The sequence below is a fragment of the Scomber scombrus genome, chromosome 17, assembly GCF_963691925.1.
Source record: "Scomber scombrus chromosome 17, fScoSco1.1, whole genome shotgun sequence".
NCBI classification, from domain to species: domain Eukaryota; kingdom Metazoa; phylum Chordata; class Actinopteri; order Scombriformes; family Scombridae; genus Scomber; species Scomber scombrus.
In genome coordinates this window covers 11,531,160-11,542,174 of record NC_084986.1, presented here as the reverse complement: position 1 = coordinate 11,542,174, position 11,015 = coordinate 11,531,160, and the positions used below count along the sequence as shown (strand labels likewise).

General features: G+C 40.3%; 1 protein-coding gene across 1 annotated transcript; it reads right to left on the bottom strand.

The window, feature by feature from the left end:
• Window positions 1-1,333: 1,333 nt before the first annotated feature.
• On the bottom strand, window positions 1,334-9,731 carry slc25a29 (solute carrier family 25 member 29). Its single transcript, XM_062437190.1, has 4 exons — window positions 9,327-9,731; window positions 6,177-6,220; window positions 5,763-5,846; window positions 1,334-4,495 (listed from the first exon to the last, which is right to left on the bottom strand). Exons 1-4 carry the CDS (start codon window positions 9,352-9,354, stop codon window positions 3,725-3,727), a joined length of 927 nt encoding a protein of 308 aa, XP_062293174.1. The 5' UTR covers window positions 9,355-9,731; the 3' UTR covers window positions 1,334-3,724.
• Between the last annotated feature and the right edge of the window lie 1,284 nt (window positions 9,732-11,015).

Here is an 11,015-nt window from a genome sequence, read left to right as displayed (position 1 = left end):
AGTCCCACCTCCCAAAGCAGCTGGTGGTAAACCTTTGCAGAGCCACCATTGAAGAGCCTCCTGCTGCACAGTCAGATACAGCACCTGTACTGTAGAAAACCGGGTGGTGAAGGCGGCTCAGCGTATTTCTGGGACTACACTACCACCTCTGAAGGACATTTATACTGGCTGACTACATAAAGAAAGCCAGAAGTATCCTAAAAGACCGAATCCACCCTGGACACTGTCTGTTTGCTCCTCTCCCCTCTGGAAGAAGATAAAGGACAATCACAAAAGTAGAACAAACACACACACACACACACGCAAAAAAGCTTCTTTCCAAGAGTTGTAACCTCCATTTACCCCCCACTGCTGAAAAAGACTGACTGCTGTGAGCAATAACCCCCCCACCACCACCACCACACACACAAACATACACAGGCACAGACACACTGTGCAGTGACTGCTGATTTCCAGCAGATGGCTCTGATATTCATTCTTACAGAACACACTAACTGCTTTTTGTTTGTTATTTTCCAGTTCATTTTCTCAGGTTTCAGTCCGCCTCCACTACTGCAACCTGTAAGGACTTACAAGGGACCAGTTTTAGACATTTTGGCACTGCACAGCCTAACTTATGCCTTCAGGTGCCAATTTATTGGACCATGCAGTAATGGCAATCATCAAATTAGTCACACAAATGAACAGATAAAATATTTAATCAGTGGTTCAGGTAACAGACGCACAGCTTGACCCAGAGCAGAGAGCGGTACCTGATGGTTTCTTCTGCAGCATTGTACTGTATGCTCAAATACTGTTATTTATTTATAAATATGTGCAGGAAGAAAAGCATATGAGCTGTCATACCAGTAAATCTGAAGACCTTCATTCCCAGATAATGCCATGTAAGATGCATGTACCAGTTAAGAGTAACAAACCCTGACTGTGACAGAAGAAGGAGAGAAGAGAAACAGGGACTTCACACTCTTGTAAAGGGGTTTAGTGACTTTGTTGACCTGTTTTATGACTGTTCTCTAAACTGAATTCTCTGGACATATCAGTACAGGTCTATGTGTACTATAATATGTGATGATAATTATGTTTAAGGTTAATGGTGTACATCTCCCACTTGATTACGCCTCATCTGTTCATTCTCTCCAGGAAATAGATTTGTATTATTTTCACTGAGGGACCCATGAATGTCATTATTTGTTCACTACAGGGACTATCATAGCACAGAAGAACAATCGACTTTTGGGATTTTATAAGAGCGAATTTGCAATGGTGTAATTATGCAAATGGTGTAGAGAAGTTTATATTGAAGAGACAAACAGCCTCTGAATTATATCTTTATTTGCGCATTTGTACAGATCATCATTGACAAATCTAGACAAACAAGTTAATGACTACGTTAAAAAATATGTCTCACTTTTTCAGTCAAAATCTCAACAATGTAAGAAACTGATCAAATCAAGACTTTTAAAACTGCTTAAACTCAGACATGCACCAGACAACTAGTTTGGACTGAAAAATATACGTTATATATATGTATATATTTACAATACCAATCACTTCAAAACAATCTCACATCATTACAGTTATATCATGTACATATTGCATCTTTCACATGAGTGGGACTAAATATTAGCAGTTTCAGATGTAATAGCTGTATAGCTGGAAATAACAGTCACTGTTTTAAGAGGTGGAATTAATGATTAAACACAAGAAAACCTCAACACACACATACCAAATATCCCTTTGCACATCTTCCTGCTTTCATTTAATCACCAACCACCATCGAACCACAATACAACTTTGGGAGATTTTCAAGTGTCTCAGCAGCAATAAGCAATTCAATCTAGTGACAAACTTTCAACAACAAGATTCCCAGAAATCATTTTGTCCTTCCAATTTTTGAGTTTCAATCAGAAACAGCTGGGGGTGAATACAGGTGTGTTACATTCAACATACATAAAGTTTAAGTGCATCTGTGACCTTCTGGTCTCGGACAGCCTTTCATAAATACTGACGCATTCATATACAAACAACAATAGTCACAGTTTGATTTGTTGCTTAACCGAAAACAGTGCCTGGAAAAGCATTCAAGGGAGATGATTATCTGATTGTTGGGGAAGATAATTTGATTGCTTTACAGCCACAAATTCAACATTCAGGTAAAAAAAAACATGGACAAAATAAAATACTGACCACACACATGCAGAAAGCAGACAATTCCCATTCTGTACATTTCCAAACTAATACAGTAACTTTAAAGAATAAATAAATCCAATTAAAGCCCCAATCCAGATTACATACTGTATGTCAATAAATCAATAAATATTATTCCTCTTAAATTTAGAGAGAAACTACCAGTATGTGGCTGGGACGCGTTGTTTTGTGCAATAAACGATAACCCAGGGTAAGAAATAAAATTGTACAATTGCAGGGGCATTTTCGAGACTTTGCAGAGGACTCTGCTTTCAGTCTTACTCAATCTTTCCCCTTTCCCATGTTGAGGTAATGTTGTTGTTGTTGTTGTTGTTGTTGTTGTTGTTGTTGTTGTTGAAGCACTGGATCATATTTGTTAGCATTTTTCATTCTGCCACTAATCACCTACAGCAGCCCTTGGGAAATCAAATGGAAAATCAAATGAGGGCCTTATAGAAATACTGGGACCTTTTCCGCATCTTAGAAGGGACCCCCACAAGCACAGATCTGTAACCCTGCCGTAACCGTATCATTTACAGCTTAAAAATATAGTCAAAATATAATTTAGCTATGACATTTACAAAAAATAAAATTAAAATGTGGTGCCACATGTAGCGCCATGTTCCACTTCTGGATTAGGCCTTTAACACATCAGTAAAGTCACAAAGATAAAACGTCACATTATTTGGTAAAACACAACATGCCAAACTGACAATCAAAGCACACATAAAAACAGTGCTGCCTACACTTGACTCAAACACAGTAACTTTGCCTTCATTCCCTGAAGAGCTCTTCAGACCAGTCTGTTTATTGTAACCGTGAATATTGATATATTCTGTATTGAATGGTCGTGCTTTAGTGATGATCAGATTTTAGCTGCAATGTTTTTTTGGTTTGAAAGCAGACAAAAGTGATAAGTTCTGCAGACATCCCTTATCACATTTTACATTCTCTCTCTCTCTCACTTCCTTAGCTCTTCAGAGGATACAGTTCAGGTCCAAACAGGTGTCTCCTAATGCAACATAAAAGTATTCATATTATAAGGCAGGAAAATGTTTTCCAATATACATTAAAAAAAAAAGTTACTCAAAAGTAATGATATATACAAACGCAGCAGAACACTATACATTCCAAGATGTAAGTAACAGAGATTTCAACTTTCAGAGCCTACATGGTACATACTTAACAAGTCTATATCAGTGTCTCACTGGAAATTTCTCAAAGATAAAAGCTACTGTTAGAAGCTTTCATGAATCTCATACCTCCAATTTTCCTCCATCTTATCAGAGATGACACCACCTCTTTACAAGTCTGCATCTTAAGAAGCAAACATGAAACTTAAATTATTGCTAAAAATAAATTACATTTTTCCTTTGTTTCCTTTTTCACATGAAAGTAAAAACAAGTCAGTTTATAAACCAGGTATTTTCTGACTCAAAATTGGGAATGACTGGTCTGACAGTAGTACAGGTTTTGTACATTTTGTCTTTCCATGGTTTTGTAAAGTGCCAAAGTTGAGGATGCAACTTCTGTGCTGTCACAGACTGGAGGGTTGGGCCTGCTGCTGTATCTGTGTGTGGTGGCTTGGTGGAGCCGACTCGCAATCATTTGGTCCTTCCAACGTCCCCCGTGCATACATTAGGATGAGTGTAACGGTAGCAAAGGTAGCTGCATTCACAGGGAAGGCTCGTAGCAGTGTGGAGGTGAGGCCTCGTGTGAACACCATGTAGCCCTCTCTCTTGACACTCTGACGTACACAGTCAGCGATGCTGCTGTACTGGTTGACTCCACCCACACCATCTGCCTGCAGCCGCGATTTGATCACATCCACCGGATAGGTGGAAAGCCAGGAGGCAATACCAGCCATGCCCCCAGCAAACATCAGTTTTGGGATCATGTAACGGTCATCGGGCTCACAGCCAAGGCTGCGCGTTAGCACATCATAAGCCAGGAAATACACTCCAAAGCCGGGTGTCTCGCGGATAAGCGTGGTGAGCATGCCTCTGTTTACACCACGCAAACCCTCACGGTTGTAGATGCGTGCCAAGCAGTCCAGAGAATTCTTGTACAGCTTCCTGGAGGACTTCTTCTCTCCGGTACCCTGCAATTGCATGCGGGTTTTGGCCAGCTCCATGGGGCAGCAGATGACACACTGGATGGCACCTGCTGCTGCACCAGCTAGAAACTGGTTCATGGGGGTGTCTTGTGCCAGCAGCCGCATGGTGTTCCCCTGTACACCAAACACTATAGCATTGATGAACGTAAGGCCCATCATGGGGGATCCAATGCCTTTGTACAAACCAAACATCTGCAGAGAAGTTCAAAGAAGACATAAGAGACGGTGTCTGGAAGAGACATTTTGCACATCACCACTATAAAATTCAATTACAAAAAACATTTAAGATATAATTTCAACTGTGTCCACAGTTTGGTATTAAATTCATTCCCTCCTTTAACTTCTAGTTAAATTAGCTCAAATGTTTTGACTCATTACAGTCCCATTAGAGATTTTTTAACACTACTCAGAATTATAATGCAGAAAACAAAGTTTAATCACGGTGTGTACTCATAATTGAAAAATGAGTGTGTGCAGCGTGTAGTGTTTCCAGAGCAACCAGCTCCACAAGCTGCCACTATTAAAAATAACATATTTTGGTGCAGCTAACAACCAGTGTGTCCCATCACAGTAAGAAACCTCTTTGCAACTTTTTCCATCAAAACTTTGACAGTTTTATTTTTGTTTCTGTAGAGAGTGAGGTCTATTCTGTTCGTGACCCAACAGGTCTAAAAAGCTATGCTTTATCTAGCTGGTTGGCTCCTCTTTAAAGACTTTACAAAGTGTCTAAAAGACACCAGTCATTTCATCTTTTTGGGACAGCCATTATTGTCGACCAGGCACTCTCTATGACATGTCTTGTATTAAAGGGGCAGGCAGTAAAAGTGGAAAAATGTGAGCATGCCCTGTGTATACTTAAATAATAATGCTGTTACGAAAATACACTGGAAATGTCTATCACAATTGCTCAGGAGAAAATGTGATAAGAGATAAAAAGAAGAACAATAACTACACTAAAAGTCAAAATACAAGACTATTCAGGTCAATGGGGGAAAAGAGCTGGAGAGTTTATAAATAAATAAATAAATAAACAAACAAACAAACAATCAAAACTACATGTACACTGGGCCAAGATTCTCCATATCAGCCTCCCAACTTAAGATGCCCCATTCAATAAGACCAAGAGTGACACATAAGACATAACCCTGCTATCAGGTCTCTCTGAAGTATCTGACTTTAAACGGCTGACTAGAACAGCTCATCAGATCCCGCCATCACAGCTTTTTTCTTGGCTTCAAACTGAAAGTTATTTTATCACTGAAGATAGATTTGTCAAACATAACTATTGCACAGCAGGGAGCTGCAGCATCAAAGCTTTAAAAATTGGAGAGATAGTAAAAATCAATCTGCTCCAAACTCAGAAAAACTTTCAAATACATCAGAAGCAGGTTAACGACATATCAGGGAGTTTAATGCACAGAAAATCACCATTATAAGTAAGCGATAGAAATCTACATACCGACTCCTGTCGTATGATAGACTGGAAACAGTGAAAAGTCCCACGGTACAGAGGCTTATCAACACTCTGGACTTGTAGTCTCACCTGGGGGAAAAACACACATCCTGTTTGATCCCTGGAAAATGTATCAGCTCCTAATAAACAATCACATTCTGCTGCTCAACTGATATCAGGCGATATTAAATCATTGGCAATGTACGAGTCAGTTGACACCGTACTCTGATAAAAACCATATAACACTAAGCAGTACCAAATGTGCTGTGTCAAGAAAAGGAAAAAAACTGCTTAGATATTAATACAAAAAAATGATATAGTCATGAAGTGTATTAATTTTTCAAATGTGTGTAAAGATGCAGAAAATTGTCATCAAAGTAAGTAAAGTAATTTCCCTATGAAAAAGGAATATTTTCCTACCTTAACTGTGTCAAATGGGTGTCCAACCAAGACTCCAGCAGCACCTAAACAAAAAGAAAACAGCAGTGAGAATAATCCTAGTGAACACATTTCACTATAATGCACTACCACCAGCAGCTACAATCTCAATAATAAACATAAAGTAGATTTATAATTTGTCTGACAGTTTCTGACTGAAACTGAAAATGTATAAGCTTCATAATTGTAGAATTTATGGCAGAGCTGTTGCATTGGACTGCACAGGTGTTCCTAATAAAGTGGCACATGAATGTATAGTCTATATAACATGCCAAAAGCCCATCAATTTGACATTTCCATTTTCATTGTTGATTGCTCTATTATATGTTTCAGCACTTTGTTGTTTTAAAAATAACAATGAGGACAACATTTTTTTGAAGACCTGAAGTTCCTGGCCCACCTGTGTCTCCACAGTAAACAAACCCCAGCAAGCTAATCCTACATAAGCACCTGCTTTGTCACATGACCCATTTGTAAAAGGAGCCTATCTGGAGTGAGTCCCGCTGGAAGCCAGAAAAAGACCACAAGCATGTGTGTGTTTGACACAATGCCGAGCGGTCATTGACCTCAATGAACTAGTATGATCTGAGTCCAGGAGAAACTAACAGAGGCGGGTGTTGCATCATAGTTGTTAGAATCTCTTCAATATGTCAACATTGAATTTTTAATGCCCAAGCATGCGGTTTAAATCACTGTTTCCAAAAACGATGCTACTTCCCATATGACTGCAATTAGTGCTTTGAATTCAGTCACACTGAGAAGGTGGGAGACCACATGGTCTGTCATGTCAGTAACTGTACAGTGAAGAGAGCATGGGATTGGTCTATGAAGGGGTGTGTACTGATTCATCCTATCTGTGCATGGGGGGGGGGGGGGGGGGGGGGGGTGTGTGGAAACTTTAAACAGCCAGCCCCCTAGCTTGCAAGCTCAAGTTCCACTTATGTAGTGTTTGCATGCTTCTGATTCTCAACAAGATGTACAAGGGACACGAGGGAGAAATGCAAAAGGTTGGAGCACCCTCTGTGAGCAAGCACTTCTAGGCTTGGTTTGTTCAATCAAATTAAAATTCTGCTAATAAAGGTTAACATTATCTATCTAATTATCTAGCAATCACAAAATGTACCTTCTTGATTAAACTGCATATCCTGTGGGGGAAACAACAATTCATGAGTGGAACCAAGCAAATAAAGATTTCCTCCAAACCTGTGTTAAGATGTCTCCAACATCACTGTAAAGTCCACTGTTAGTGTATGTGCACTGGAGGTTTCAAGGGTCCACATCACACTTGAGTAAATTAGGGCTACGCCATATCATACCGCCACCAATAATACCGGTATACATTTTTAAGTGATAAAAAATATGTACGATATCAATGATATGGCGATGCGATGACATATAATGCATTTACATTTGCTAGCGCGCAAAACACACCGTTGAGTACAATCAGGCTATGATAAGATGGCTGAAAATAGTGCATAATATTAAAAAGTGCTGATATTAAAAATAATAAAAATATATATAGGAGGAGATACCAGCAGCTGGTGATGTGAGGACCAAAAGTAAACAAATGACTCAACCGAGTATCGCTGGAGCACTCGCTACAGTTGCACTCCATATTACAGGAAGAGCAAATGGTGGATGGAAGGTGAACCATTGGACACGGAGGAACTTGACAGTCTACCAGTTTAACCTTTGACTCGGAAACCTTAAGTGTACAGTGGTCTCCAAGTAAGACCGATGCAGTTTTATCATACAGCAATAGTTTAATCCAAACACTCACCTTGAACAGCTGCTGACAAAAAGCGGAGCTCTTTATAACACACACTCTCTCCCTCCCAGTTAGCATAGGCGAGCAGTTGCTGCACATTCATTCTCCTCACCTCTCCGATTGTCTTCATTTTGATTTAAAACTGCAGTAATGCCTGCTGTTGTTGCCGGGTTCAAAATGAAAAGGCTGTACAGAAGACATTTTCATCTCGCTGTAGTGTAAAAAGATGGGGACCAAAGACCACTACAACCATTTGACGTCATAAGCCAGAATGCATTGTGAGGTAAACAATATTGGAAACTTACAAGTGAAAGGATTTTTTCTTCAATTTTATATCACATTTATATAATTGATGACACCATTAATCTAATAAGGCCTACAAGTCTTAATAGTTGGGGATTATTTTAAGATTTCCAGGGAAAACACTACCTAGGTTACTTTTGTGATCAAATGCTGAGTCACTGCTTTTGCACTATAATGCTGCTGCCACTTTGAGGCAATAGATTCCCATTTTGAATTAGGTAGTTTGTCATCAATGACAGTAGCTCATTGGAAAAGAAGGATGGAAAATGTCCTTCATTTTGTTTGCACCAATAAATGCTGCTACCTGCAAGCTGCAATCAACAATTTATTATTCTATATCGTCATAAATATTGTTATCTCCAATTTCCTTAAAATATCCTGATATAATTTTGAGGCTATATCGCCCACCCCTAGTGTAAAAATACATTACTGGACCAGGATTGGCTTCCAAACTATTTGTCACAAATCATGCTTGAAGGCATCAGATTTTCATGATCAGAAAAGTTTCCATTTTTGGGAAATGAATCAAATGAAATCAGCCTTCTAGTGTCAAACTCTGCACATACATAATTCTGCACAGTGAAGCTAAAACATTCAACTTAAGGAACATGAAGAAAAACATATTTTTTTCACTCTTGGGGGGGGGACTTATTAACAAACTTTATTTTCTTTCCTATTATTAGACCCGTCTGACCCTGCTGCTAACAAAACCAACCACTCACAACTTTACACTCATTCAATGTCAAGGTCTACCGTCAGCTCAGGCTTTTAAAGAATTTACAGGATTGCCTTTAAAAGTGTGCCGTCCTGTGGTCTAGTTTCGATAATACAGTTGTAATCTTGTGATAGAGTTGCATCACATTAGTAATGGATGGAGATGGGCAGGTTTGAGGTTAGCTAAGATGCTATTCGAAGAGCAACAGAGGGACATTTCAACTCCAGCTATAACCTACCTCGGGCCATAGTGTCCAAAAAATCCAACTGTACTTGTCTTTAAAAAGCTGACACTATGAAGTGTCTGACATTAAATTAGCAAGTGCAGCTGCGATCATCTCACTCACCTCCGATGCAGCCAGCAACGAAGTCCATCGCCGCTCTTCACCTCGTCACTTCAGCTGAAAAAGGAGTAAATATTACCTTTACGGTGTCTGAATAGTTTTTTCAGCGATTCAATGAAGCGTGGTGTTAAAACAGCCTCTATCGGTTTAATCTACCCCAATGAACTAATTCACACATATAGCGCCTATGCTAGCTTGTCTGAAGCCCCCCCCTTTCTAAGACCTCTCAAAAAAATGCTGACACTTTTAGCTTCTCCTCCAGGTTGTTATTTAACTGTTTATTCTTAGCAAAACCCTACTGTTGACCCACACGACCTCCGTTAACCGTTGTGGCGTTTACAGTCAATGCGGACACCTCCCTCCGCTGTGTCTGCATCAAGGAGGTTTATTTCTGTAGCAGACAAGCTAGCGTCGCAAACAGTCACTTCCGGGCTCGGGTAGAGTTTCTATCCAATCAGAGCGAAGAGATGACGCCGACACCCCGCTCCATACGTAATCCTTGTCAGCCATTGGTTGGTTACGGGAAGGTCTCCCTGTTGCGTCACAGTGTGCCGCGTGATAAGATAAGATAAAATAAAATAAGATAAATGTATTGATCCCACAGTGGGGAAAATTCCTTGCTACAGCAGGTCAAAAAATAGTGATATAGAAAAAACAAACAAAAACAAATGTAAACAAAAATAAAATTAAAAACGAAATAAAAGGACCCTAAAATGCAATTATAACATATACAACAATAAAATTAAAAAATAAATGTTTTGAAAAACAGTGCAACTACTGTGCAGCATTGTACAGTCTGACTGCAGTTGGAATGAAGGACCTGCGGAAGCGCTCCTTCTTACACTTGGGGTGTATTTTATTCTGTCGCCTCACACTCAGATGCAGTGGGTGAGAGGTGTTGTCCATGATGGAGGACAGTTTGGCCAAAACCTCCTCGCTCCCACCACCTCTATGGGGTCCAGGGGGCAGCCATAGACTGAGCTGGCTCTTTTAATCAGTGTGTTTAGTCTGTTCAGAGTCGAAGACGGATCTCAGCAGTGGCTTGCACACACCAAACGATGCCAGCCTCTTCAGCAGGTGTAAACGACACTGACCCTTCTGGTAAACAGAGTCAGTGTTGTCTGACCAGTCCAGATTACTGTTGAAGTGAATACCCATGTACTTGTATGTCCTCACTCTCTCGATGTCAAGTCCCTGGATGTTAACCGGTGCAATTTTGGAGGGTTTTCGGTTGAAGTCAACCACCATCTCCCTTGTCTTGCTGGCGTTTACTTGTAGATGGTTCTGCTCACACCAGCCGACAAAGTCCATGATGACCTTCCTGTACTCACAGTCGTTCCCCTCTGACACACATCCCACAATGGCAGTGTCATCAGAGAACTTCTGGAGATGACAACTGTCCGTGGAGTAACGGAAGTCTGCTGTATACAGGGTAAAGAGGAAAGGTGACAGTACTGACCACCACATCAGACACGCAGTCCTGCAACCTCACATACTGGGGTCTGTCTGTAAGGTAGTCAAGGGTCCATGCAGCCATCTGGTCACTGACCCCCACTCTCTCCAGCTTCCTCCTGAGCAGTGTAGGTTGAATTGTATTGAATGCACTGGGGAAATAAAAAAAAAGTGATCCTCACAGTATTTCCAGTGTCCTCCAGGTGAGACAGTGATCTCTGCAGCAGGTAGATGACAGCA

Bases quoted from the DNA above. Each gene is read 5' to 3' on its own strand.
- slc25a29 (XM_062437190.1), bottom strand. From the start codon at position 9,354: ATGGACTTCGTTGCTGGCTGCATCGGAG. The intron at 5,847-6,176 runs GTAGGAAAATAT...TTTTTCCCCCAG, and splicing joins ACCCATTTGACACAGTTAAG to GTGAGACTACAAGTCCAGAG. The intron at 4,496-5,762 runs GTATGTAGATTT...ACTTCTCTGCAG, and splicing joins CTATCATACGACAGGAGTCG to ATGTTTGGTTTGTACAAAGG.